This window comes from Haemaphysalis longicornis, unplaced genomic scaffold, assembly GCF_048455015.1.
Source record: "Haemaphysalis longicornis isolate Haplotype H1 unplaced genomic scaffold, Haemaphysalis longicornis Haplotype H1 scaffold_3, whole genome shotgun sequence".
Classification (NCBI taxonomy): domain Eukaryota; kingdom Metazoa; phylum Arthropoda; class Arachnida; order Ixodida; family Ixodidae; genus Haemaphysalis; species Haemaphysalis longicornis.
Window position 1 is genome coordinate 2,317,761 of NW_027526335.1, and position 26,745 is coordinate 2,344,505.

The following is a 26,745-nucleotide window of genomic DNA, read 5'->3' on the forward strand; positions in this document are numbered from 1 at the left end:
GACCGGCCTCGACGTCTCCGTCGCTGCCGCCCGTCGCCCAGATGGTGACGTCGTCCGCGTAAATGCAGTATTTGATGGTCGGTCCGAGCTGATCCAGTCTTCGCGCCACCTCGATCATGACGATGTTAAAGAGGAGTGGCGAGATCACTGAGCCTTGTGGGGTGCCCACGCTGCCCAGCTCCCGCTCCTCCAACTTGACTCCGCCGACTTCCAGCCTCGCCGTGCGTCGGGACAGGAAGGACCTGATGTACTCGTACGATCTTCGTCCGAGGCCGAGGCGCGACACCTGGGCCAGGATGGCAGAATGACGCACTTTGTCGAATGCGCTCTGCAGGTCCACGCCCAGGATCGCGCGGTTGTCTTTCTTCGGAACTCCACCCGGGGGGTCCAAGATCTCTCTCTGAAGTAACAGCATCGCGTCCTGGGTGCCGAGCTTCGCGCGGAAGCCCAGCATGGCGTCCGGGTATAGCCCTTCTTGCTCCAGGAAACGCTGCCATCTGGTGTTGAGGACATGTTCCAGCATCTTGCCCACGCAGGACGTGAGCGAGATGGGACGCAGCCCTTCGATGCCCGGTGGCTTGTTGGGTTTTGGCAGCAGGATGGTCTTTGCCGTCTTCCATTGCTTCGGTAGGTTTCCGCTTCGCCAGCACTCGTTATAGTACCGGGTCAGCGACGAGATGGCCGCGTCGTTCAAGTTACGCAGCGCCTTGTTGGTCGCCCTGTCGGGGCCAGCGGCCGATCGACAGTTCAGGGACTGCGTGGCCTGCCTGACTTCCCACTCCTCGATGTCTCGGTCGAGGGCGAGGTTCGGCGGGCCAGCGTAGTCCGGATGGTCTGCGTGCGGTGTTGAGGGTAGGTAGAGATCGTTGAGACGCTTGTGCATTTCGTCCTTTCCCAGATGTCTGGCAGTTGTGTGAAGTATCTGCGCCATGCGGCTGCGTTGAAATTCCTTGCTCTTGGTTTCGTCCATTAGTTGACGCATCAGCTTCCACGTGCCGCCGCGGTGTAGCTGTCCGTCTGCTTCGCTGCACAGCGCGAACCACTGCTGCGCGCACAGTTGACGGCTGTACTTCTCGATCTCGCGACCGAGAGCCGCCACCCGCTTGCGCAGCGTGCGGTTGTGGCGCTGTTTCTTCCAGCGGCGTTGTAGCGATCTTCTGGCCTCTAAGAGATGGGTCAGTCGAGGATCCATTCGTTCCATGTCTTTGGGCGCTTCGATCTCTTCCGTAGCGGCCTCCATTGCGGCCACCATGTCGGCGGTCCACCTCTTGATGTCGCCGACTTCTCCCAAATCCGCGTTCCTGAATTTGTTCCAGTCGGTCAGCCGATGTTTCACGTTTGTGCCGTAGCCGCCTCCTTCTCGGGAGTGAGCCAGCGGTATCGTTACTTCGATGATGCAGTGATCGCTGCCGAGATTGTAGCCCGTATTCCGCCATCGCGCCGTCCCGCCGTCGGGCAGGAGTGCAAAGGCGAGATCCGGGTTGGTGTCTCTGGCAGTCGATGTCCCGATGCGTGATGGGTGCGCCGGGTTTGTCAGCAACGTGAAGTTCGCATCACTCGCGTCGTCCAGGAGGCTTCTCCCCTTGGCCGTCGTGAGCGTGTAACCCAGCTCCATGTGTTGCGCGTTAAAGTCGCCGCAGATTATGGCTGCCGCGTCTCCATCTCCCCTTGCGTCCCTGCTTGCTTGGTGAGTCGCGTCCCTGACTTTATGCAGCAGCGTCTTGAATTTCTGCTTGCTGTGTTGTGGTGGATTGCTGTAGACGTTTGCGACAAGGATGGTCGTGGACGTCTTCTGCTTGTTCTTGCCGTTCTTGCCTCGACCTCTGCTTCTCCGGCCGGTAATGGCCAGTTCGGTGACGCAGAGCTCGATCGCCGTGTCCCGGGTTCCCAGGAATCTGTCGTGCTTTACACACGCAATGCCTTTGCGGACGAAGGTGCACACGCCTTGTGCCGCTCCCTTCCCGCAGGTGCGGGCGCTCGGCGGGCTGGCGTGTGCACGATAGCCGGGCAGAGTCATTGTCTTGGATTCCTCCACGTGCGTCTCTTGCACCGCTATCACGTCAGGTAGTTCCTTCTGATCCAGCGAGCGTAGGTGTTGTTGTAGCACCGCTTTCCGGCACCGAAAGCCGTTGGCGTTCCAGTGCCAGATGCGTAGCATTCCTTCTTCGAGTCTTTGTCCCCCCATTATGGCGATGATGGTGGTGTGGCGGTTACGTTGCAGTAACGTTGCATGACTGCCTCGATGAGTGTCTGCAACCTCTCGGAATTTAGTTGTTGTTCAATCTGCTGTTGCATCTGTTGTTGCTGCTGTTGTATTTGTTGTTGGAACTGCTGCATTTGCTGCTGCATCTGCTGTTGCTGTTGTTGCATGGTCTGGGTGATCTTGTTCAGGAGTCTTTGCTCTAGGCTCTCGAAATTCTTGCCCCAATGGCTCGTGATGTTGTTCAGCTGTCGGATACGGTTGTTCAAGCCTGCATAGCCGAGGGGCTGTTTCGTGGCCGTGATTTCAGTGTTCTTGGCCATTGTCGCCGACAATCTGGGCGTTTCGGCAATGGCGTTCTCCTCCTCTTCTGCGTCGCTACCGCTGTCGCTAGCGCTTAGCACCTCTTCATCTGCGTGTGCTTCTGCCATCTTCTCAACCGCGACTTTCTCTTCGCTACACTTGGGTGGCGTGGTCGTAGCGGTGAATAGGAAGGCCCTGGGTATAGTTGTTAACGTTGCCGCGTCGGTTGGGGTCCGTTTCGGAGTCCCCATGACGCCGGTTGCGTGCTGCTGCGTTGACGTAGCGGTCGTAGAGCCCGATGCCTTGCTGGACTTGAGCTGCGGTATGGTATTGCGTTGTTGAGCAATCGTCAGTTGCATCTCCCTTATGGCTTTCTTTGGTTCCTCTATTTCCATTTTACAGTCTTTTCCGCAGCCGCTGCCTTTGATGCCGCCGCCGCCGCCGCTCGAGTTGCACTCCCGGCGCGGTGTCGAGTCGGAGCGGCTGGCGCCTCTCCTCCTCGATGCGGATCTCTCTCTCTGCGTCTTTCCCGCCTTTTCCGTCGCGGCCGCAGCGCCGCCAGGGTTTTCCTTCGCCTCTCCCTGTGGTTGCCGCCGCCGCGACATGGGGCGCTGTCGTTGCGTCGCCGACGCTCCTCCTGTAGTGACGTCGGCCCACGTGGGGCCTCCTGCGCATGATGTCGCTTTTCGCCAATCCCGGGCCGCCGCGTTGCTCCCGTCCCCGCGGCGCGTCTCCAGTTCCGGGAACTCGTCCCGTCTGGAGAGTCTGACCTTTAGTATGGTCCCTAGAAATACTTGCTAGTCTGCCGTCCGGCGGCCGCGAAGGGGGCTCCTCCGTGATGCATGCAGCGGCGGCGCTGCACGCAGTCGGAGCGCGGCCGGCCAGTGTCGGCGTGGGGAGCAGTGCAGCGGACGGCGCTTCGCTGTGCTGCATTCGTAGGTATGGGCGCTTTCAGCCGATTTTAAGGGCGCATTTTCGTCCTCTACAAAACAGATTAGCCAATTAAATTGGTTCCTACGAATACGAAGAGTTTGTTACCGAAGCATGAATTAATGCCAGTACGTTTTTTGCGAATTAAGAAAGATCGAGCCGCCAAACCAATCGTGTCACTGCGCTCTATCCTCGATATCCTCTTCAAGGGAAAAGGTTTCGACACATTCTGGGGGGCATCAGAAACACTGTCGGCACCGAATTTTTTCCTAGCTGGGGCACATCACGCGGTATTTCGACTAAGTTACCTAACAAAGAAGCGTTTTTGTGTATGCCCCCACCGTACACTGCCGTGGATATATAATTGATTGATTGTAGCGTTTAACGCGCCGACGCAACGCAGGCGATGAGGCGCGCCGCAGTGGAGGGCTCCGGATTAATTTTTACCACCTGGGGATCTTTAATATGCACCGAAATCACGTACACACGGGCGTTTTTGCTTTTCGCCTCCATCAGAAAAGCGGCCGCCACGTCCCAGAATCGAACCCGCGACCTCATGGATATATAGCGCGTGAAAATATTTGTATTGTGTGTGGGCGCTTCATAATGTTTTTTTTTTTTTTTTTTTTTTTTGAGGCGCTTTGGAACCATTCTTACTTCTCTTTGCTTGGGAGTCAAATACAGTATTCCCTCGTTATAACGAGATCGCTTTATTCGAAATATCGCTTTATTCGAAATTTCTTCTGGTCCCAACCCAAACGCATGCTTTTTAGGCCGCATTATTCGAAGCGCTCGAAGAGCCTGACCCGCTTAGAGCGAAGTGTCGAGCGGAGGCGTCGCCCATTGGCGGCGACCCATCGGCAAGTCAGGAGGTCAACATGGCCGGTCAACGCAAGCTGGTATTTCCCCGGACGATTTTCTAGAGTCAGTTCATGCTCGATTTGCGTCAACCGAATTTAGACAAATGGTCCAACTGCGTGGTACGGTCCTTAAATTTTGTTCCTAGACATTGGTGTGGGCGCGACGGTGTGCGAACACCGACACTCGAACCGTAGAATTAGCAGTGTCGTTGACGAGGGAACGCCGAAAAGCGCTTGTTTTGCAAATTTCACGGCTGCACACCGCGAGGAAAATTTGCTCAGTGATCATGCTAAGCCTCTAGAGCGAAAACCGTCAGTTTTCGTGATTGCGCTGTGTACCCAGAGTGAGCGGGTAATCGTTTTTGGAGCGCAACAAGCACAATCCTAGACTCTATAGCCACGGCATTTGCGGCGGTTTCCAGCGCGAAATTCGCGTATCATTCCGTGACGCCCGCACGCCTCCCTATAAATTGGCCACAGCCACTGACACTTTTATGGGCGACGACCACGGCCTCATGCATTGCTGGTCAAATCGGAGATGGGGTTGCTCGTGCCCGACAAAAACTTGAAACAGCCAAAACTCACTTCGCTTTTTGCACCCGAATAAAGTTGTTCTTCTCTGAATACATTCTGTTTTGGTTCCTTGCAGTTGTGGTGCAATTAAAGCTCAATTGCTCAAGCTCTTCTCGAGCGGTTGCTTATATCGAAATACCGCTTATAACAAATTTTTCCGCCGTCCTGCTGACTTCGTTATAACGAGGGATTATTTATATGCTTTGAAGCTTGAACGGAATCTGACCAATTTGCATCGTTCATTAACTAAGCCCCATCGCACGTCGAACGCTGCCTCCTCAGTTGGGAATATCTGTTAAATGTAAATGCCGAATAAAAGTAATAGGAATGTACGCACGCATATGATGTTTTTGGCACTTTCAATCAACAGACAGAAACTGTGGTATTAGCTTCTATTTTGCGCGCCTGTAATTTTTGTGAATTCCACGATTTGGAAAATTCGCTACCTTGAAGAGTGCGGGAAACTTTTTCATAGAATCAGGCTGCCAAACAGTAACTGCGCTTGCATTCTTCATTACACAGGGCTTTCTTTTTTTCTTTTTTTATCGCCCGCATACTCGGAGTGAATCACGAGACGCACGCAGGGAAAGCAACAAGGGAGAACATCTGTGTTATGGCCAAGCATTTTACTTGCGGCTGTTTGAAATGAAAAACATAAGCTCTTTAGGCTTATTTATTTCAATGACCATATGCCTTGGGGAAGTAGGAGGGCTCGGCCAGAAGTATTTAGGAATGGGTTTTTTGGTAAAGCATTTCACTGCAGCTTTTTTTTTTTTTTTTTTTTCTCGAGTCAGCCAGGACGGGTACATGCAGACCTCCTTCAATACATGACGTTCGGGGATAACCACGTAGTTTTCACAATTAGCACAAACACTGCGTGTGGCGCCGCCGGGCTCTCCTGGAACGGATCTCACTGTCTCAACAATGCGCGAAATAATGGTTCCAGCGGTGGTAGCGAAACGGCTAATCTCGTTGCTGCGGTTTCATCCTTCTGTCTCACTCGCGAAGGTAAGCGTCCGCAAATAGCCTAGGCTCCGCAGCCCGATTCGCGAAAAATTTGGGCCGCCGAAATTAAAAGGTCCTATAGTAGTTCTATCGCAGCTTCAATTGTGAGCTGATGTACCCCGAGCCGCTGAATTTCACCGCTCTAACTGGCCGTCAAAGCCCCACGCGCGCCCGCTCTCCGCAGCAGTAGCGCGCGGCACAGGCCGGCCGGCGGCCGCTCTCGCTCCCGCCGCTCGGGCGCTCCGATTGCTGGCAGCGCCCTCTGCGCAGCTCTGCGCGTGCATCAGCGGCGCGGACACGCCTCCCCATAGAGAAGGCGCGCGGACGGCAGACTAGCAAGATTTCTAGGGACCCTACCTTTAGGGTCGGTTGCAAGGGCGCGGGCGCCATTTTGCTCGTCGCTCGTTCGCCGTCCATTTGCCGAGCCCACTGCCTTTTCTTGATTTGAATCGGCGTCTTGAATTTGTTCTTGCAACTGCCCGCACCGGTTACGTGCGAGCCGCCGCAAAGCCTACACTTCGGTCGGCAGTATTCTGCGTGGTCTTCACCCGGGTTCTTCCTGCCGCAGGCGAAACACACCCGGGCACTGGGCGTAGGACACACGTCCTTCCTGTGACCCACTTGTCCGCAAATTTTGCACACTTCTCTGTGCTGGCGGTACAGGGTACACTTAGTTATGAAGCCGCCGTATTTGATGTAATGCGGCACCTTCTGTCCCTCAAACAATATCACCACCGAGGTAGAGCTGCCTAAGCGGTGCGCGGCCATTGCCGTCGGGTTGTGAACGTTGACTATTCGGCGTCGGATGTCTTCGTCCGACTCCTCGTGGCCTACTCCGCTTATAACTCCGCGGGACGTATTTTCGGGGGTGGCCCAGTACGCGTAGGACTCGTACGACTTTTCCCCCATCGTGATCGCTCGGATCATTCCGTATTTTCCGGCCCTCTTCTCGCAAGGCGTGCTGACGACGACAATGTTCTGAGCGGCGTTCGGCGATACCGAATATAGCTCCGCTTCCTCTTCGCCCACGTTAGCCGCGGCGAAAATGGCTCCCCGCAACGCGGACATTGGGGTTCTGGCTATCACTAGCCCGCCACGTGGCCTGATCACCACGCGGATCTCGTCCTTATTCGCAAAGCTCGGCATGCGTGCCGTCTTCGCCATGTTGGCGTTGACTTTGGCGGCAAGCGAGCAGCTAGAGCACAGTTTGCCGCCAAAGTCAACGCCAACATGGCGAAGACGGCACGCATGCCGAGCTTTGCGAATAAGGACGAGATCCGCGTGGTGATCAGGCCACGTGGCGGGCTAGTGATAGCCAGAACCCCAATGTCCGCGTTGCGGGGAGCCATTTTCGCCGCGGCTAACATGGGCGAAGAGGAAGCGGAGCTAGATTCGGTATCGCCGAACGCCGCTCAGAACATTGTCGTCGTCAGCACGCCTTGCGAGAAGAGGGCCGGAAAATACGGAATGATCCGAGCGATCACGATGGGGGAAAAGTCGTACGAGTCCTACGTGTACTGGGCCACCCCCGAAAATACGTCCCGCGGAGTTATAAGCGGAGTAGGCCACGAGGAGTCGGACGAAGACATCCGACGCCGAATAGTCAACGTTCACAACCCGACGGCAATGGCCGCGCACCGCTTAGGCAGCTCTACCTCGGTGGAGGCATCGGCAGCCTCGTTACCACCTAGTCCTGCGTGAGCTGGAGTCCAGATGACGGAACGTGTATTTGGGCGGTCCATATAATAACAGCCCTTGAGGATTCGAGCAGCGCGACTGGTGATGCGACCTTTGGTAAGATTTTGGCACGCACTCCGCGAATCGGTAATAATGATCCGAGATGCGGGGTCCGCTGCGGCGAGAGCTATGGCGACTTCCTCCGCATGAGAGATGTCCGGTGCTCGAAAAGTGAGTCCTTGAACAGGCACGTTTTGATGGATTACGGCTGCCGTGTACCACCCCCCGTGGTGAGGGCCAGACGCGTCCGTGTAGAATACTCCAGGCCGGGACCCATAGCGTCCTTGCAAGGCTGTAACCCGCGCAGTTCGCCTGCCTTCGTGAGTACCCCTAGCCATATTTTTGGGTAGAGGCTGGATATCCAACGCACCACGCCAGTCCTCTGGGATCGGGGTTCGCTCTTCTGCCTGATATGTGTAGGAGATGTGGAGGCGTTGTAAGAGGCATCTCCCAGCGTGCGACTTGGTAAGCCGCAGGTACTGGTTATGGAGATGGGCCTCTTTGAGTTCTCCGTACGTGTTGGTCATGCCCAAATCTGCAAGACGCTGGTTAGACGTCGAGATCGGGAGGTCGAGGGCGCGCTTGTATATCTCGCGGAGAATGCCTTCGAGCGTGTGCATATCTGGGGCCGGCGCATGTGCAGTACTCTCTCTTCCGCGGTTTCCTCTCCTTCGGGCGCGCTGCGCATATAACCGGTGTGCCGTTCTCCGGCGAAGCAACATCCACGCTTGGCTCAAACACCTAGAGTCCACGCCGCTTTACAAGTACGCCAACGTCGTCATCGACTGGGACCGGCTTACGCAGTCCCCTCAACGTTATGCGCGCTATAAAACGAGGTCCCTTCGCCGCTCCGCCTATGCGTCGCATCTACACAGGGGTTCCCGCGAGGGGAGGTGGGAGTTTTTTTAATGCCACGCCAGGCGGAATGTAAGTAGCAATTATTGTGAATGATAGACCTGCGCCCCGCACAGTTGCTGCCACGTATTCATTCGATACGTCTGGTGGTAAGCTATGCACCACTGAGGTGAGGTCGTTTCGCAGGGTCACTAAAACTCTTGATATTTCTACACCAGTTTTCGACTGCACAACTGTGTACCCGGAAAGGCGTATATCGTACGACAATCTTCATTCCAAAATAGCAATCACGGGAAATTTGTGCTTTAGAGCGAGTTTACGTAGATCAGAGAGGCATTGTTTGAGTCCGCAGGCATTCCACTGGAAAACTGTCGCTTTGTCACGAATTTCGTTAACTCTGGGGGCTGTCACCAGACGAGTCGTAGCAGCTACCGCCATTGTGCAAGGAAAGGAGAGACATAGTTCACGAGAGTCAAAAGCGCCGCGGCTACGGGAGACGTCAGAGGGGCGAGAAAGACGCGAACAGCCTCTCGCCGCTTTACAAGTACGCCAACGTCGTCGCGTTCCCTTCGTCGCTCCGCCTATGCGTCGCAGCTACACAGGGGTTCCCCCGAGGGGAGGTGGGAAGGACGCGAACAGCCTCTACAAGAGAGGACAGCACAGAACACCAGACCTCGGTATTTCCGTCAACTACACGCTGCGCTGGCATAGACGTCCGACGGGCAGATTTTGAAGACCGTGCAGCTGGCGTAGGAGTCTTGGCTGGTGGCGGATGAGGCGCTGCTGTCGATGCAGACGATGACGCATCTTTTGAAGAAGACGCGGGGGTTACTCTTGGATCCCGCTCTGCAGCAGAATGCTGCTGCTGCGGCTCGCGCCGCAGGACCGGTAGAGCCGGGAAGTCCTCATCGACGTTGGTGGAGATGAGACCCGCAGGTGGCTGTTCTAGCTTTTCCGAGTCTTTGCGCCCAGTGTGACGCCGCTCTAGTAGGGCTGATTTTGCTGACTAGTAGTCAACATGGTTTGCGGTCCTGAGTTTCAAAATCGCCTTCTGATCACGGCGGACGGAGCAATGAAGAAATGTATACATTCGTGGGTTTTGCTGCAGTTAGGGCATTTTAGCTTGTCAGCAGAACAGGACGCACGATCATGACTGCCACCGCACTTGGAACAGCAAAGCGAGAATTTGCAAACTTCTGCCACGTGTCCGAACCGCTGGCATTTTTTTGCATTGCCGACGTGTTTCCACGTAGTCATACACACGATAGCGCGTGTAACCGATGACGACATGGTCGGGCATAGTTTCTGTAGAGAAAACGATTTGGACGCTCCCTGAAGCCTTGCCTAGTCTTCGGGCCGACTGAACTGGCACTCTGAGGCGCAACGCGGCGAGGATTTCAGGATCGGAGTCTCGGAGAGGCCCTTGGCAACACCCCTGATTACACCCACGCCGCAGTTGCTGGGCCGTGGCTCATATGCCTTCACGGGAATACCAGCAATAGAAGAGATTTTCAACAGACGCTCGGTGGCGTCGGCATTGCGTGTGTCTATTGCGAGAAGGTTGAGGCGGTATAGTTTGGACCCACTTGCAGCACTCCATTTGGAGCCAGTGACTGCAATCCGTCTTTGACAGCAAGGGCCAGCGCGTAATGATTTTGGATGCATCAACTGGCTTTATGACAACGACGACGCCATGTCTCAAGGGGCTCGGGATCGTGCTGAGATCAAGAGGCCTGCATGAGCGTTTCGAGGCACGACAGCGCTTCGGGGGTTGCACAGGCTGAAATGACTCAGTTTCGATCCCCTGCTTCGGAAGCAGAGTCGGCGAGTTCTGACATGTCGTCCATGTCATCCGGCAGAGGTGATCAGCGAAATTCATCACAGGACTAACTTGTCCCGGGGGAAGCAGCGACCCAAGATGCTGCAGGGGCTTGTTGTAACTGCAGGTGGTTCTGAAGAGGCTGTGAACAGCGAAGCGGCAGGGGAACCCGGCTTCATGCTTGGGCCTGGAGGTTCACTCGGCGGTTGTTCCATGAGCGACGTTGACGGCGGCAAACACGAAGCCGCGCCCGTCGCAGGGAGCCTATCCGACGCTTGAAATACTGCGTAACTTGATGACAGGCTCAACAAATGCCCAGTAAGACGAAAATAACAGGGATGATCGAACTAAGCTAAGCTAACTCTTCGTCTTCCGCTGCATGGTATGAAAGTTGTTCGTCAAACAGGCGAACAACAAATCTGTTTCGAACCAAGCGGCTTCCCGTATCTTGGTTCTGCAAATGCACCACTTGCCTAGGTTCTGAACTTCTGCATCGGCTGAGTCACGAGGTTACTGCGTCCGACGGTGGAAACGTCTACTCTCGTAGATCTCGTTGACGGGATAAACGAAATGACGGGTCAATGTCTGCTTGACTGCGGCCAAGGGTTGAAACTCCGGTGCCGACAGTCCTAGCGAAGAAAGCATGGGTCCGTGTCTGCGGTCCCATGACATACAGTAACGTTTGAACCTATCTTTCGTCGCCCGCAGAGTCGAGACCAGACGCGAAGACTTCGAACTTCGAACTTGGATCGCCACAGTGTGGCGATCCAAGTAGGCCATTCTCCAGGATTCGTGAAGACGAATGGGGCCGGCACTTGTAGCCCGGAGGCGCCGACACGGACGACTGGAACATCTGAGTCGCTCGACATGGCTGAACACTTCTGGCACCATGTTCGGAGCCCACGAGAGAAACGAGCGACAGGTCACTTAAATTTCTAACGATGCCGTAATTATTGGGTAGTTTGAGTTGGTATTACACTTTACCTTCTTTCCTTTCACTGTTGCGTTTTCTTCCGCCAATTTCTTTTCTCTTTATCTTTCTTGTGTTCTTTGTCGAAAAATAAATCTTTTGCTATCGGCTCCAACCAGAGCACAGTCGACGTTTTGGTCCTGACCAACCCCCCTTGTGGGTGTGTTCCACACTCATCAAGGGCAGCATTGTCATCATCATCGCCAAATAAGTACCCCGAACCAGAAGATTGATCGGGGACTGTTGCATGTTAAGTTTTATTTGACTAAGCCGTAACTCACTAGATAGAGCAGTCGTGTCGCAGCTGCGGAAGAAGCAACGAGTGCCGTTCCAATGCAGTCACAAGCAGTTCCAAATTCGTCGATGTGCGAGTAACCAGAGTAACCGTGTGGGTAAGGAAGAATTGGTATGCCCTCGAATCCACGAGCTCCTCGCGTGTCTACTGAGCTCCACGACTTATGAGTCCCGGATATCCCATGGATAATCTTCTGATTGTCATCGGGCAGGCTTGAAGCGCTATTAGCATTCGTGTGAAAAACGAATACTAGTAGTTGCATCGCAGGCAGCCCGTGGTGATTGTGAGTGATCTGAATGATAATAGAACAGGCTCACTATATCCGTACTGTATGAAACCTTGTGGAACCAACTTGTGTCAAATCGGTTCGCTGTTTGGTGTATAATATCAGCGAAGGGCGGACAGTGGAAATGAAAAGAATACACATCCATAGTAGTGGTGCCTTACCCACATATGCTCCCCTTTCGTACTATTTTGAGGCGTGATTGCGAATAGACCATACGATGCGTCTCACCAGCCACAAAAACACTAATGACTAGTATGCATGTTCCCTAGTACACTAGTATTCGCATGAAACTCTTAGGCCCTCCACCCACGTAAATTGCAATCGATAAACGTTAAACAACAGCGCTTCGTTCAATTCAAATGTTACAGTGTTTTGTTCGTGAAACCCATTACTTGCATTCATAGGGTTTCTTGGTAAGTTGACACTCTATGCTTGTATTCACGGTGGAAGAATATTGGAGGAATTCTTCCACACTGCTTGTATCCAACTGGCACAAACATGGCGCTGATTGAAACACTGAAAATGGCGGTTAGAGTAGAGATCGAATCAAAAGTTCGCCATACTATTCGTTACATGTTGAATGTCAACAAAACACGTGGTGGAGTCGGGGCGGCCGTTTGTATGATGTCTGCTCATCGAACATCGCATAATTTGTGCACCTGTTGTAATTATTTATTACAGAGCTAGACGCGCAAATGTTTGCGATGATTGTCCACCGAGCGTTCATACCGCTCCTGCTAGCTGCTGTGTTTGGACTGTGCTCAGCTCAAGCCGACACGGAGGACGGTGCTACACCCCTGCACGTACAGCAATGTATCCTTGACGTTTGATTTGAATGATCCACGTCATCAGTCCGTCGCGCCCGATACTTTTTTTCTATCAATTGCTGTACAGTTCTGCTATTAGAGGCGGGAATTTTTCTCAACGCGTAATCGTGGTTTTGTTTTTGTTTTGTTTTTCTGCTCGGAAGCCGATATCGAAATGGCACCGGTGTAATTTCCTTAAACGGCTTTCTATGCCGTTCAGATCGGAGGCTGTTCAAGTTACGACGTGCTGAGCGGCTAGAAGCAGTGAAGAGTATATTAAAATTAGGCAACTTCGAGAAGCAGGCCAAACTAGTCAATGTTGTCCTGAACAAAATCAATGAGGTGAGTGTCTTACTTTCGAAGACGTGGTTGATTTCAGTGTGTTCTTTCTGCGGCTGTTTCTCTTACCATCCCGCACAGCGCAAACATCAGCAGGGAATTTTTTCAGCGCCGCCACAAAATTTTCGTTTGTGTTACGTGCTATTTCTTTCATTCAGGTGCTGACAACGTCCAAGCTGAAACTGGAGAGCTCCGACTATGTTACTGGTGGCGCGTTCCCCGAGGACGAGGCTACGCGAGACGGTGAGCTGACCCCCGGATTCAAACAGGCACTAGGCACAGTTGGAGCTAGCGCCGAAACACAGTAACCGTATGTGCTCAACCTGCGATGGCTCCCGTGTTTGCATTCCAGCCCTGTCTCAAGTGTTGGAGAACACGGCGTTCTTCGGAGAGATCGTCCTGCGTCTGCCTAACATTGCCCACGCTGTGCTGAACATGAACAAAGCCGGTGCTGTGATGCTTAACTGGGCTCTTGGCTTCTCTAACTCAACTGGTCTGTATGACGAAACTACAACCAAGCTCATCCATCTGGTGAGTTTTCTCCACAGCGTAAAATTTAAATTCCTTGCCCAATGGCAAGCATCCAAGGTGTATCGTACAGCGTGTAAGGACCCTGCAAAACCTTGTATCAGTCGACGCTGGATTCCTGAATTGCGCTAGTAACTAAAGAAGGGCAGTCCGCAAAAACTTCGGGCAATATGCCATAGCTCTTTTAAACCAGTGTAGCAGACATATATATAAGTGGAGTAACCGGCCCAACAAGTCTTATCGTCCCAACAGAGGTTTTCAGATTGCTCTTGGGGCCTTGAAACACACCATTGCAAAAGCCTATTTGTGATCATCATGCTCTTGTGTGGGCCTATTCGCATGGACCTGTCTCATATGGCCCTCGATCATGTATTGCATTCTGATCTGATTAGCACCGCCCATTTAAAAATGAATATCCTGTGCATTGCTATCATGGGTGAATATTTTCTTAGCGACCGAAGTCAGCGTGCCACAGTGCTGTATCCCATAGCCTGGTGCGGATGTCCTCAGCCTAATGACCTTCGCAACAATCGTTGATGGAAGTACAGAAAACCTCAGCTTCATGTTCTCTCTTGATATTAGAGTCCTTCATCCCCTGAGAAGCAGAAGCTGACTGTGCACCATTGCGGTGCTTGCGTGGGTGTGCCCCCTCAGTGGCCCGCGGGTAATCCGCCTGTGCTGCTACTGTGCATGCGTATGGCCCTGGCGGAGGAAGCCGGAAACAGTCTGGTGTCCCCACTGCTGTCTGCTGCTGTAACCGAGCCCATGTTGTGAAAGCATGCGACCGGGTTCGGCCCCCGGCCACCGCTTCTTTCCCCTTTAAGAGCCAGAAAGAAAAAAAGAAACAAACGGCGTGAGAACATCGCTTCCGCAGCCTCAGATAGCTACCCTCCGGTACCGACACTTGCGGAACCGCTCCAAAAAGAAACGAGTGTAGCAGGCTTGTTCAGATGTTACCCAGTTGAAAACATACGTCTGCAAGCATAGTTAGCCTTTTTGCAGCTTTAGGCTGGCTATACAATTCACGTAAAACAAATAAACACCAGCTACGCAGCCCTGATTCCCCTTCCGCTGCAGTGGCAGCACACTTGCACCCCTGCCATATCGCTTCTCGGCGGTGCCACCAGAGGCCACCACAGCGCAATGAAAGTGGCGGATTCCTGTCCACTGTGGTTGTCGTGTGTCACACCATACACTTGGATTTGTCGCATGCCTCACCGGTGGCGTGCCACTCCGGGCTTTCTGGCACCCTACTGCAAGCCCTTGTATCATCTCGTGAATTTTGGCTCTGCCATCTGGGCTGTTTTACTTGGCTGCCCTCGAAGTTTAACCTGCCCGCACACAGTGTACCACCACCTGCACATGCTGCAATTGAAGTTCAGGCGATGTATTTTTTCCAACAAAGAAGAATTAATTCGTCAAGGTTGGCACTTCAGAGCATTGAAGTGAGACGGGACCCACCCGTGTTTGGGTTTGAAGCTGGCAGTCAGTGCTCATTCAATCAACCAATCAATCAATGCTTGTAGAAAGCAATAACCACACAGTGCTGGATAGTGTTCCCCTTTTAGTGGAATGTTCAAGACGTACTCATGAAACTGTTGCTATAGTATAGAAATGTCTTGCAATATGGGGTAATTATTTGCAAATGTATTAGGAAGAAATTTCCAGTCATTGTTCAAAGTTATTACGTTCAAAACAGTCTATTCTTTACCACAGATCTCAGGTGTAAGAAAAGTGCGCTGTGTCAAGGAACACAGTTTTCTTACAATTCGGTTGCCTGTAGTCTTGTCAAATTGTGGGAGTTGTTCACCTGGGATTTTAAAAGCAGTCATAGCAATCAAAGCGCACGTGGCAGGAGATCCGATTTGCGTGTGCATATCCTTGTTAAAATTTCATACCCTTTTTAACATCTCTGCAGGTTGCTCAAGAGTTGGGCCTCGTAGAAAAAGATGCCAATTTCCATAACCCGTACGCAGCTAAGAAACAGAAGGTGAGTTGAGTTGTTCCGCCAGGGTCCAGTTGCTCCTGGCAACACATGCAGCATAGCATTTGCATGGCAACGGGCATTTACTGAGAGATGGAACCAGAAGTCGGCGAAGAGAGATAACGCAATGGAGGGATGAGTTAAGTTTTGTTGTCGACGGATGCATTTGAACTGCACAGGGTGGGTGCAGTTGGGAGTCAGTGAGACAGGTGTTTGTCCTGCAGCAGTTGTAAATAGGCTGCTGCTGATGATGATGTAAAGAACGGAGGTAGCCTGAAAGCAGTGAAGAGGCGTCTTGGCGTGGGGAAAAATCAGATGTATGCACTTAAATACAAGCAAGGCAATGTCATCGCAAATAGGGATAAAATAGTCACAGTAGCCGAGAAGTTCTACAGGGACCTGTACAGTAGCCGGGACATCCAGGATAATGCCGAATGAGAAAGTAGTTCAGTGGAGATAGACATTTCACCAGTAACGACAGAAGAAGTAAGGAAGGCTTTGAAAGAAATGAAAGGGGGCAAAGCACCTGGTGAGGATCAGACAACACCAGACCTCTTGAAGGATGGCGGAGAAATTGTACTTGAAAAACTGGCAAACCTGTATACGCAATGCCTAATGACCTCAAGTGTACCGGAACCTTGGAACAACGTGAACATCATCCTAATCCATAAGAAAGGTGACATGAGGGACTTGAAAAATTACAGGCCAATCGGCTTAGTGTCAGTCGTCTACAAGGTATTTACCAAGGTAATCACTAACAGAATTTCTCCAACCTTAGATTTCAGTCAACTTAAAGAACAAGCAGGGTTCCATAAAGGCTATTCAACAATGGACTATATTCACATGATCAATCAGGTGATAGAGAAGTGTGTGCAGTATACTGAACCCCTATATATAGCCTTCATAGATTATGAGAAAGCATTTGACTCAATCAAAACCTCAGCAGTCATTTAGGCATTACGGAAGCAGGGCGTAGACGAGCATTATGTAAAAATACTACGGGATATTCACAATTGGTCCACAGCTACCATCATCCTCCATAAGGAGTGCAGTAAAATGCCTATAAGGAAGGGCGTCAGCCAAGGAGACACAATCTCTCCCATGTTATTCACAGCATGTTTACAAGATGTATTCAGAACATTGGATTGGGAAGAGGTGGGAGTACGGGTTAATGGAGAATACCTCAGTAACCTCAGATTTGCTGGTGACGTTGCCTTGCTAAGTAACTCGGGGGACGAATTGCAAAGCATGCTTTCCGCACTGGACGAACAGAGTAGAACCATGGGCCTGAAAATAATATGCAGAAAACTAAAGTTACGATCAATAACCTCGGGACAACACAGCGGTCTGAGATAGGTGGCAAAGCAGTGGAAGTGGTAAGCGAATATATCTACTTAGGCCAAGTTGTGACCCCGGATCCCAATCATGAGGCAGAGATAATCAGAAGGATAAGAATGGGGTGGAGTGCATTCGGCAGGCATTCTCAGATAATGAATGGCACCCTACCAATGTCCTTAAAAGTGTATGACAGCTGCATCTTACCAGAACTCACCTACGGGGCCTAAACTTGGAGGCTCACTAAGAGGGTTCAACTTATTGAGGACGACTCAGCGCGCAAGGGAACGGAAGATGATAGGTGCAACATTAAAGGACAAAAAAAGAGTGGAGTGGGTCAGGGAACAAACACATGTTAAGGACATATTAGTAAAATGAAGAAAAAATGGACGCGGGCAGGGCATGTAATGCGAAGGCAAGATAACCGTTGGTCATTAAAGGGGTACTGACACAAAATTTTGAAGGCGAGATAAATTCGGGAATAGATTGGAGTGAACACATATACATCATCTGCAAAATATCAGCGGCGAATACGGCCTAGAACATATTTAAAATCAATTATAAAGTGTACGAAACGCAACCGAGCAGCCAGCAGAGGACCACGCGCAATCGACATCCCGAGGTTATTTGTAAATAAACAACATCCAAACACGTCACGAGTTTGTTTTTGCCGCTTCCGCACTGCCGGCGTTTTTCACCGGCTCGCTCGGCTCGCCGCTCCAATCGGAGGGCCAGAGGGCGGAGCTTCTGCTCTCGAGAACGAACGACTCGATTGTAGGCGGCGGAGGTGCCGTGATTTCGTCGGCTCATCGGGCCGCTGGCCGCGACCAAACTTCTACAGCGATTCCAGGCACTCTATTCTTATTAATTTTTATTTACATTGGACGGGAAAATGCGCCGGAGACACAGAAAGCCCACTGAGCGACCCGCACGGTCGCTGTGCCGACGGCGGCCAAGGCCGCAAAGTGGCGCAGGCCGGCGCAGGTAGCTCGAGTGATAGCTTGTTACCGCAGCACGAAATTGGACTCAGTTCCCAATAATGGAAGCTTATATGAGAAAGGAGTTAATGATGAGATGGCAGGTTGCATTAAAAATTGTCACCTGAACCGCTTACGAGAGCCGCAATCGAATATCCGCCGCAGTACTAAGCCGAACACATCTGTAGGTGGACCTGTAGGCAGATCGGCCGGCTGCTGCCATCGCGCATCTTGCCACCCCCTATCTCGAGCGTCGCGCGTCGTTCTTTAGCCACGGTAGCATTTGCACTCGCAGCGCCTGTGTCACGTCCACGGTCGCTTTTTAATTAAGCAGCTCATGAGATCAGTATGTGGGGGCATTCGCAGAAACTTCCGGTGATGCGGATTCGACAGTGCTACGGCAGCTCTGCTCTGTGATATCCCTCTGACGGTCACGTGGTCAGCTTTGTTCACACAAAATCCATTGTTTCGCGGCACCCGCTGAAACCGAAACTGCGACTGGCCGCATTGAAAATTCCTCTAATTAAACAACCGTCGCATGCTGAAGCAAATTAGGTTTCTACAGGTGTTTAGTAGGTCACTAGCTACTTATCGCAACAAAAAAAACAAGATGCAAAATTGTTGTGTCAGTGCCCCTTTAAGGGTAACAGAGTGGATCCCTAGAGAAGGCAAGCGTTGCAGGGGGCGGCAGAAAGTTAGGTGGGCAGATGAGATCAAAAGGGTAATTGGAGAATAATGGGATAGGCCTTGCCCTGCAGTGGGGGTAGATAGGCTGGTGATGGTGGTGGTGGTGGTGGTGGTGGTGATGATGATGATGATGATGATGATGATGATGATGATGATAGGGTGTAGCTGCCATAAGTGTTTCTTGTTTGGTCCCTTATCTGAGACCTGGTGAACAAGAGGTTTACGGTATCTTTTATAGCGTTTGTGAAGAGCTACTAAGGTTGGATTAAGCTTGAGTTTAGCACAAAGAGTGGACTTTATTTAGCTTCCTTCCCTTTTCCGGTTCCCATTTTCCTTTTTGATAAATTGACAAAGTGGGAACTTTGCTGTTTCACTCATTTTTTCTCCCCCCACCCTTTCTTTTTCAACGTAGTGTAAGCCATCCCCAGCAAAAGAATAAAGAATTCTGCCTTTAGAAAATATTTCAGCAGCGCTGCTTATGTGCTTTAAAAAGCGTGTGTATTTATTGTTATGTAAATGTTTTAACATATTCTTCATGGTCACTGCAGCCGTTTTTCTAATAGAGACAAAAATGAAAATACCTATAGTAGAGATCCCCAGGTGGTCTGAACCATGGCTGGTCTTGACGCACTCGCGAACTCTGTGCTCCCTCGCCACCTTTATGGCCTGCTCAAGGGGGCTCGTCTCTTCTTAATGCCGCAACTTTCTGGGAGCGCTCTGAGCCAACTTTTCGCTGGCGGCTTCCTCGGCCGTTGCGGTGGCTCGCGCATGAAGAGAACGCTCCTTTCCAGAATATCCGCAATACTTGCAGGCTCAAATCGTGATGACAGCGTTGTACGGAAAAAGCAGACTGCATTTGTGCACCACTTGGAACCTGTTTTTTCCTGCACTGTGACCCTCCCGATTGCGAAAACGTATTCCGTGCACTGCTGAACTTTTTCAAGGAGACGGGACTCTCAGACTATGACGCTGCCAGTGCTCTCTGTGCTGTGCGGCTTGTAACCCATCGTCTCTCTTCGACTTTTATGTCCACTTTTGTCTCTATCCTCCTCTGGTCATACACGCTTTACGGAAGGGGAGGCGTGAACCGCTGATCCACCCACTCGAGAGAACATTGACGCAGTTGTTATGCAAGTGAACTGTTCCCTTTTTCTAGGTTTTGGAAACTTCGAGAATTGCGTGAGAGGAGGAACACCATTGCACTTGGCACGCGTACGGGGCTTTGTGTCGCACTGAAAAGGCTGGCCTGCATCATCTGTCACACACCAGCAGAAAAAAAGGATGCAGGAAAAAGTGTTTTGGGAAATATTCATTTCAAATGAGCATGCAGGCTGTTGCTGTACTTCTAGACTACCAAAGAAATTCCAGATGCAGTGTTGGGCAGGTGAAGAGGTGAGAAAAACGTTCACATGAAATGATGCACGCACAGAACAGCATGTGGCACAAAACACAACTTCAAGAGGATCACGCAGAATCTTCTTGTAGCTGCACTAGTATTGCGCAGGACGAACTGAAAAAAACAGCGCTGCTGGCCAAACACTGTCATGAAGCTCGCAGTTCAGAAGAAGCACATCGTGCACCGCCTGACCACGCTTCTGCGTCGGCTTGTGAATAAATGCAGAAGGCCTGTCATTCTGGTCTGTTAACTGTCTTTGCGAAGTAAACACAGCGCCGACACAAGCTTTTTGAATTTGCATGCGCTGTCATAGTCACTGAAAAGAACATGCCTGCTGCAAACGACGGGGGGAGGGAGTCTTGTCATTAATTACAAGGTTTTCCTGGGAAATGTTCTTTGGCCACTTGGTGCATAGTTCCTCTTCGGCAGGGAACTGGTGAAACGACACGGCAGCAGTCGTCCCAGACTGCAACTTTCAAAAAGGCACACAACAGTACACCATGTGCACGCTGTGCGAAGCGTGCACCAGAAGCACAAAGCACACACGCAGTCACCTCAAAAACATCGGCAGGCACAGAAACAAAAAATGCGCCGAAGAACTCACTGTGATCCAAGTGCGGTGCGTAGGCCACAAGCTACTTTGACAAAAGACACCACGAGTTTTCTTTTAGACTTGTGCGAAGCGAGAAAGCTGCATTGTCCCAACAAGCGTCTGTACTGCCATCACCACTTCAGACAACAGGTAGAAGCAAATAACATGACAAGCGCGGCAAAAAAAGCAATCAGTAGGAGTAATGCGTTCGCGGCGCAGCGCGCTTTGAAACGTTGGGACGCCTCGATGTGAGTGCAGGTGCACTCTACGAAGGGTTGGCTCGCGATGTCCCCGCTGTACTACACGCTGCATTCACTGGCGAGGCACGCATGCAGGCAACCTTGTGAGTCACTGGTTACGTCGGGCTTCGTGGGGTGGTCCGTGCTAAGCACATGATGTGTGTTGGACGTTCCAGACTCTACCCCACCCAACGCAAAGTTTTGCCTCGACTCCAGTGTGAGTGCGATTAATAACATCTCCGTTGCATACCTGCCAGGTTTCCCGAATTTCCCGGGAGACTCCCGAATTTTCATGGTTTTGTACGATTGAACGACCCTAAACAAAAATCTCCCGAAAATGCACCCGTCTTTGGCAAAATCTTTTTTCCAGTTTGGCCACAATGTGCGAGAGGTGTACCTGACAATCCAACCCCACACCAACTGGCATCGTTATCAGTGAAGTGCTTAAAAAGCGTAGTCGGCCATGCGCAGACGATGAACCTGTTCGTCCCATTGTTACGCAGCGCCGCCGCTGCTGCTTTCATTTACGCACGAGCACGGCCGTTCTGGACGGCCTTTCTCAAGATTTAGCAAGTCTCCAGTGGTGTAGCTTGTTGTTAGTTTAGACGAAACAACAAAAACAGTTCAGTTCCTGCTGTTTTGTATTGCGCTTGCAGTACTATTTCCAGGACTCTGTGAAGTGGGAGGGGTTAGCCACGTCAAAGATATGAGTGGTGTAGCTTGCTGGGAGTTTCGATGAAGAAACAGTTCATTTCCTGCTATGTTGTAAGTAAATAAAAAATGTGTAAAGTTACCCATTCTGTTGTTGCTACACCCCCCCCCCCCCTTCCCCCCCCTGGTAAGATCTCCCTAATGCCATCCCGGCAAACCTGGCAGGTATGCCGTTGACACCACCGTTGAGAATCGGGCTGAGACGGAGCAGACGACACACGCCGGTGTTCTTTTTTTTTCTGCAGCATGCGGGCAGAGTGGCACAAGCTGCGCCATGTCCGTGGTCGTTTCCATTGTTGCCAAGTGAGGAAATCGACAGCTAAACTTTTCAGTGAATACCATCTATAGAAACAGATCTGTTGTAATCGCGGCGGCTGCTCAGGCTGTAAAAGTGGCGTGCGAGCGCACACCTTGCGAGCGCGTCCAGACCGGCCGTGTATGAACTGACCTGTAGCCTGGCACTAAAGCATGCCTGGTAGCACTAAGTGTAGCTTCAACGTGGCCAGCACCTAAAATTTTATTACAAAAATAAAAAAATTCAAGTTTGCCAATTTGCTTCCATTGTTTGGGACGCTAGAAAATGCGATGAGACAGCAATGCAATCTTTTTCATTTTTTAAAGTGCCTGCTTCTAAATTGGACAAATTCTCCGCTTTTCTTTTGCACTGTCAGAAGACACCAATGTTAACAGTCCTGTGTGCTTTGGAAATACAACTGAATAAATGTGCATCACTGTCAGCTGTGTGTGCATTGAATCAAGGATTGTGCACTGTATCTGCAATACCGCTAGCATGTCCAAATTGTGTCTTCATCCTCCAACAGCAGTAAAGCTTATTATTAGCGAGTTTTAGCTGACCGTTTTTCATGGTCCACTCCGCTCCGAGCAAGCGGGAGCGCCATTGCACATGCGTGGCGCGCTTGGCCGCTAACGGCATTGGCTCCGGTTGCGCCGACCGTGCCGCCGATACCGGAGCGGGCCGTCGAAAACGGTTTGCTAAAACTCTCTATTATGCCTTGCATCGTAATACAATACCTCGAGCTTAGGGAAGTAGTTAGAGGGGGGATTTGGGGGTTCGAATGCCCTCCAAAATTTTTTCCAGGCAGCGCGTAAACGAGACTCAGTGTTCCCTTTGACAAAACTCATCCCTTCTTTTAACCCATAACCACCTCCCAAAAAAAAATTTCTGGCTACAGCCCTGCTCAAGCCTTCCACCCAGCTGTACCTACTACATTTCGCAGCCGGGAAGTTTGCTTTGAGGGTTCACGAAGCATTAAGAACAGCTGAGGCAGTGGCCTGTAGCGAATGCTTCTCTGCCACTGACCGCACGGCCTTTTGCAGGCCACACCGCCGCCGGTGCCAGCAGAGCCCACACCAAAGCCCAAGAAACCGAAGAAAAAGATCAAGCGTGGCCCGCGGCTGAGTCGAGAGGAGCTGTGACCGCGTTGCACGTGCACTGGTGGCACGCTGTGGTGAGCACGTCCCCACCCACGCGGCTCCCCTTCACCCGCGCACATGCACATGCTGCTGCAATGCCAGCACCCATCCCGCATTCATCGTCTGTTGTTGTTAGCTGCTCGCGCACCGTACCAGCGATAAAAGCCCGTTTTGTGCAGATGCAGCTCCCTTGTCGGACTTTCAGCGAACACTGCCCTGGGCAAGTGATGGCGAGGTTGGTATGAGCGCCCGACTCTAGGAGTGCGCTGCTTCCTGTGTGGCTGGTTGCCCTGAGCTCGCACATTGAGCCGAGTTTTGGGGTTTGGAGTCCTACACACCTCTGCAATAAAGCACCCCAGCGCTGCCTAAACGAATGCTGATGGCATTGATGGCCTGAAAGTTCTATTCTCCAGTGTGTTATGGCAACTGAATTGATAAATTCATTGTGCTGTGTCTGTTTGCTAATAACGGTTACGTTCAGAAATGTACAATGGGAACCATGTTTATGGTATTGTACAACAGTCCCTCACTTTTCATGGCTTTTATGTAAGACAAAAAATTGGTAGCTTATCTGCACACGTGCTATAAAAAGTGTAAAGTTATGAGACTTGTGTGAAAGCGAAATAGTACTTTACCAGTTTGGTCTGTATTTTATCAGAGATGAGCAAGGTGTCATTTACAAGATTGTGTGATATTTCTTGCTGTCAGAATTCAGTAAAGTCTGCATTCCTTTGTTTTCAGTTTTTTTATCTTTTTGTCCCTGTCCTCTCTGTTCAAAGTTCGATGGCTGCACAGAATTCTGCTTCTTCCACTGGCCACTAGGCACTTTACCAATAGCACAATGAGGAACATGTTATAGCTAACTAAACTTGCTTTATTTTCTTGGGAACAGACAAATTCTTTTATTTGGACCAGAGGTGTGGGAAGAGGGGAGCACCCACTAAATTACACGTTCCAGGCATGTAGCGATGCCAGGCTGGGCCAATAGACCTTATGCAAAAGTGCCGCCATCTACAGGAAGAAAAACAAAACGAGCACGCGACGCCATGTTGGGGGATGTCATGGGCACGTTACGGAAAAAAAGTAACAGTGTTACAGTTACAGTTACCTAACCCAAAAAAGTAACTCTGTTACAGTTACAGTTACAAATTTACCAAAAGTAACTAGTTCCAGTTACTGCAAAAAAGTAACGTCATTACTTTTCCGTTTCTGTATAAAACTAAGTAATAGCTAAAAAGTTTTGGCTTATTTAATAGAAACATACGAAGGCATGCAGGTAGTAAAAATTACACGTAGTAAAGCCTACACGAGAGAAACCTAAAATGATGCACTCTCATGCCCAAACCAACAATCGTTGTGTACGCCTCATATTTTTATTATAAAAGTTTTGCTATCCATCATAAGGAACTCTATTTTTTGGTTGCTGCACTCTCGCTGCAAGAAATTTATTTGCAAACATCATTGTAGCATAGAATTAGTTGTTTTTCAAAGTTGAAATCAGAGAGGCCGAACTTATACTATACCGAGCTGGAGGACAACACAGCCGAAACAATATTTCAATGTCAACTTAATTTATTTTCGCCTACAATGCCGTCGCTTGACCGCCCCGCGTAGTGAGAGAGAATGGGAAAAAGGGGGCAGAGGTGGCGGATCGACGGAGGGCCCTTGGAAGAAAGGGGGAACGGACGTGGAAGTACATTGGTTGCCGAGGTGTTTTTGAAAGATACTAAAAAAAAGCGCTTCGTTAACTTTTTATTTCGTACTTGTGGTCGGAGACGGAGACCAATTTGAGCCATTGCTGAAGCGACGTTTGTCCGTGGGCCCTCGGAGTCGTTCTCCCGCCCCAGCCACCCCCATCCCCGGAATGAGACAAGATATTTCCAAAGGGAATAGAAACTGAAATAAACGCTTTACTGTTTTCCCCCTCCGCCTCCTTTCCCCTGTCCTCACAAAGGCAGATTTTGCCGTCTCTGTTCGGAGCCCACGAGAGAGACGACCGACCCGTTCAACAGCAAGAATGGAACTCCTTTATTCCAGAAGCGTCGGAGCACGCGCTCCACGTCAGGCGCTCTCGCACGCTCGCTCACATGTGTCAGAGTGGCCAGCGGCCCCTACATTTCCCATTTTAGACTATAACACAGGGGTGCACTCGAAACGCTATAAGTTCAGTCTTTGCGGGGGCCAGACCATTCGGCCAGATCTCGTGCGATAGCTGCCTGGAGACCGCGCCGAATCAGGAACAGAAACTGTCCCAGAAGTTGGCGAAGTTGGCGATCTTCCCGTACTCTCTCCCTCTTCATGTCCCGTCCACTCTTCTCCCCCGTGTGCCGTGGAGTCCTGCGTCGCGTTGGGCTGGAACCGTACCAAGTGGCAGCGGTTTCTTTGCACGACGCCCCTTGGTGTTTCGACCACGAATGAGCGAGGCCTTTGAGCTGGGCTGAGGAGTGTCGCTGGGCAATTTAGATCCTTCACCCATACACGGTCACTTGCTGTTAAAGGTGGCAACGGACTAGCGCAGTGTCGAGAGTTGAACGCCTTGGCTTGTCGGGCTTTATAGGCAGCATCCCTATCCTTGAACTCCCGATGACTTGGGGTATGTGGACTCAGGCGTTCTGGAAGACTCGGAAGCCGCGTTTGAAGATTGCGTCCCATCAGAAGCTGGGCTGGGGAAAATCCGGGTGGTCCCGGTGTATCACGATAGAATAGGAGTGCCAGGTACGGGTCATCGCTTTTTTCCAGAAGGTACTTTACCGTCCGTACCATGCGTTCCGCCTCGCCATTGCTTTGCGGGTACCGCGGGCTGCTGGTTTCATGGCGAAAACCGTACATTTGAGCAAACTTGGCAAACTCGTTTGATGAAAATTGGGGTCCATTGTCTGTCCGAACGACATCAGGGATCCCGTGCCGCGCGAAGCAACTCTTGACCGCGTTTATCACTGCTACGCTAGTCGTGGAAGTGAGGGACACTACTTTGAGAAACCGCGAGTAGTAATCTACGACGACAAGGTGTTCACGGCTTTTGCATTGGAATAGCTCGATCGCAAGATGTTGCCACGGACGATCCGGTGTCGCTGTAGGCATAAGTGGTTCGGGGTTCACCACTCTGTTGGTTGCGCACTGTTCGCAGCTTGTAACCATGTGTTCAATGTGCATGTTGCACCCAGGCCACCAGACACTTTCTCTTGCTCGTTCCTTGCACCGGCGAAGTCCTTGATGTCCATCATGAAGGAGGGCCAGCAAATTAGCTCGCAACGCCCCAGGGATAACTAGGCGGCGGTCTAAAAGTATAATTCCATTGAAAGTGCTCAATCTTGCCTTTCCTTCCAAAATGGCACGAGGTGAACTGGAACCTTGCTCTTGTCTGGCCAGCCATTTTCTATGAAACCACTGACTGCGAGGCATTCCTCGTCGTGTAGCTGGGCTTGTCGAATCTCTTCAAGGCGGCTTGCTACTGGTGCTGAGAGGCCTTTGTAGACATCCCCAATAAAGAGTTCAACAGCATTTACTAATTTGGGGGGAGCGGTATCGCAGGGAGCTCTGGACAGCGTGTCTGCAGTTGCCAGCAACTTCCCCGGCATGTACTTTACTTGAAATTGGTAGCGCATCAACTTTATGCGCATGCGCTGAATCCTTAATGGTAGCTGATCGAGGTCTTTATGTCCTAGAAGAGCTACAAGGGGTTGATGGTCAGACTCCACCGTGAAGAAGAGACCACGCAGGTACTGGTTGAACCGCGTTATAGCCCATGTTATCGCCAGTGTCTCCTTCTCTGTCTGGCTGTAGCGGGCTTCTGTTGGAGTCAAAGATCTCGAAGCGAAGGTGACAGCGCGTCGAGCCCCACAGGGTTGACTTTGGAGAATCACGGTGCCGATACCATACGAACT

The 26,745-nt window shown here is 51.2% G+C and overlaps 1 protein-coding gene across 1 annotated transcript; it reads left to right on the forward strand.

Moving 5' to 3' along the window:
• Positions 1-12,400: 12,400 nt before the first annotated feature.
• On the forward strand, positions 12,401-23,610 carry LOC144173847 (coiled-coil domain-containing protein 134-like). Its single transcript, XM_077702122.1, has 6 exons — positions 12,401-12,646; positions 12,860-12,981; positions 13,137-13,221; positions 13,331-13,509; positions 15,425-15,496; positions 22,766-23,610. Exons 1-6 carry the CDS (start codon positions 12,529-12,531, stop codon positions 22,862-22,864), a joined length of 675 nt encoding a protein of 224 aa, XP_077558248.1. The 5' UTR covers positions 12,401-12,528; the 3' UTR covers positions 22,865-23,610.
• Positions 23,611-26,745: the final 3,135 nt, after the last annotated feature.

Coding starts and splice junctions, on each gene's coding strand:
- LOC144173847 (XM_077702122.1), top strand. CDS start 12,529: ATGTTTGCGATGATTGTCCACCGAGCGTTCATACCGCTCCTGCTAGCT. Junction 13,222..13,330: donor GGACGAGGCTACGCGAGACG/GTGAGCTGACCC, acceptor TTTGCATTCCAG/CCCTGTCTCAAGTGTTGGAG. Junction 15,497..22,765: donor ACGCAGCTAAGAAACAGAAG/GTGAGTTGAGTT, acceptor GGCCTTTTGCAG/GCCACACCGCCGCCGGTGCC.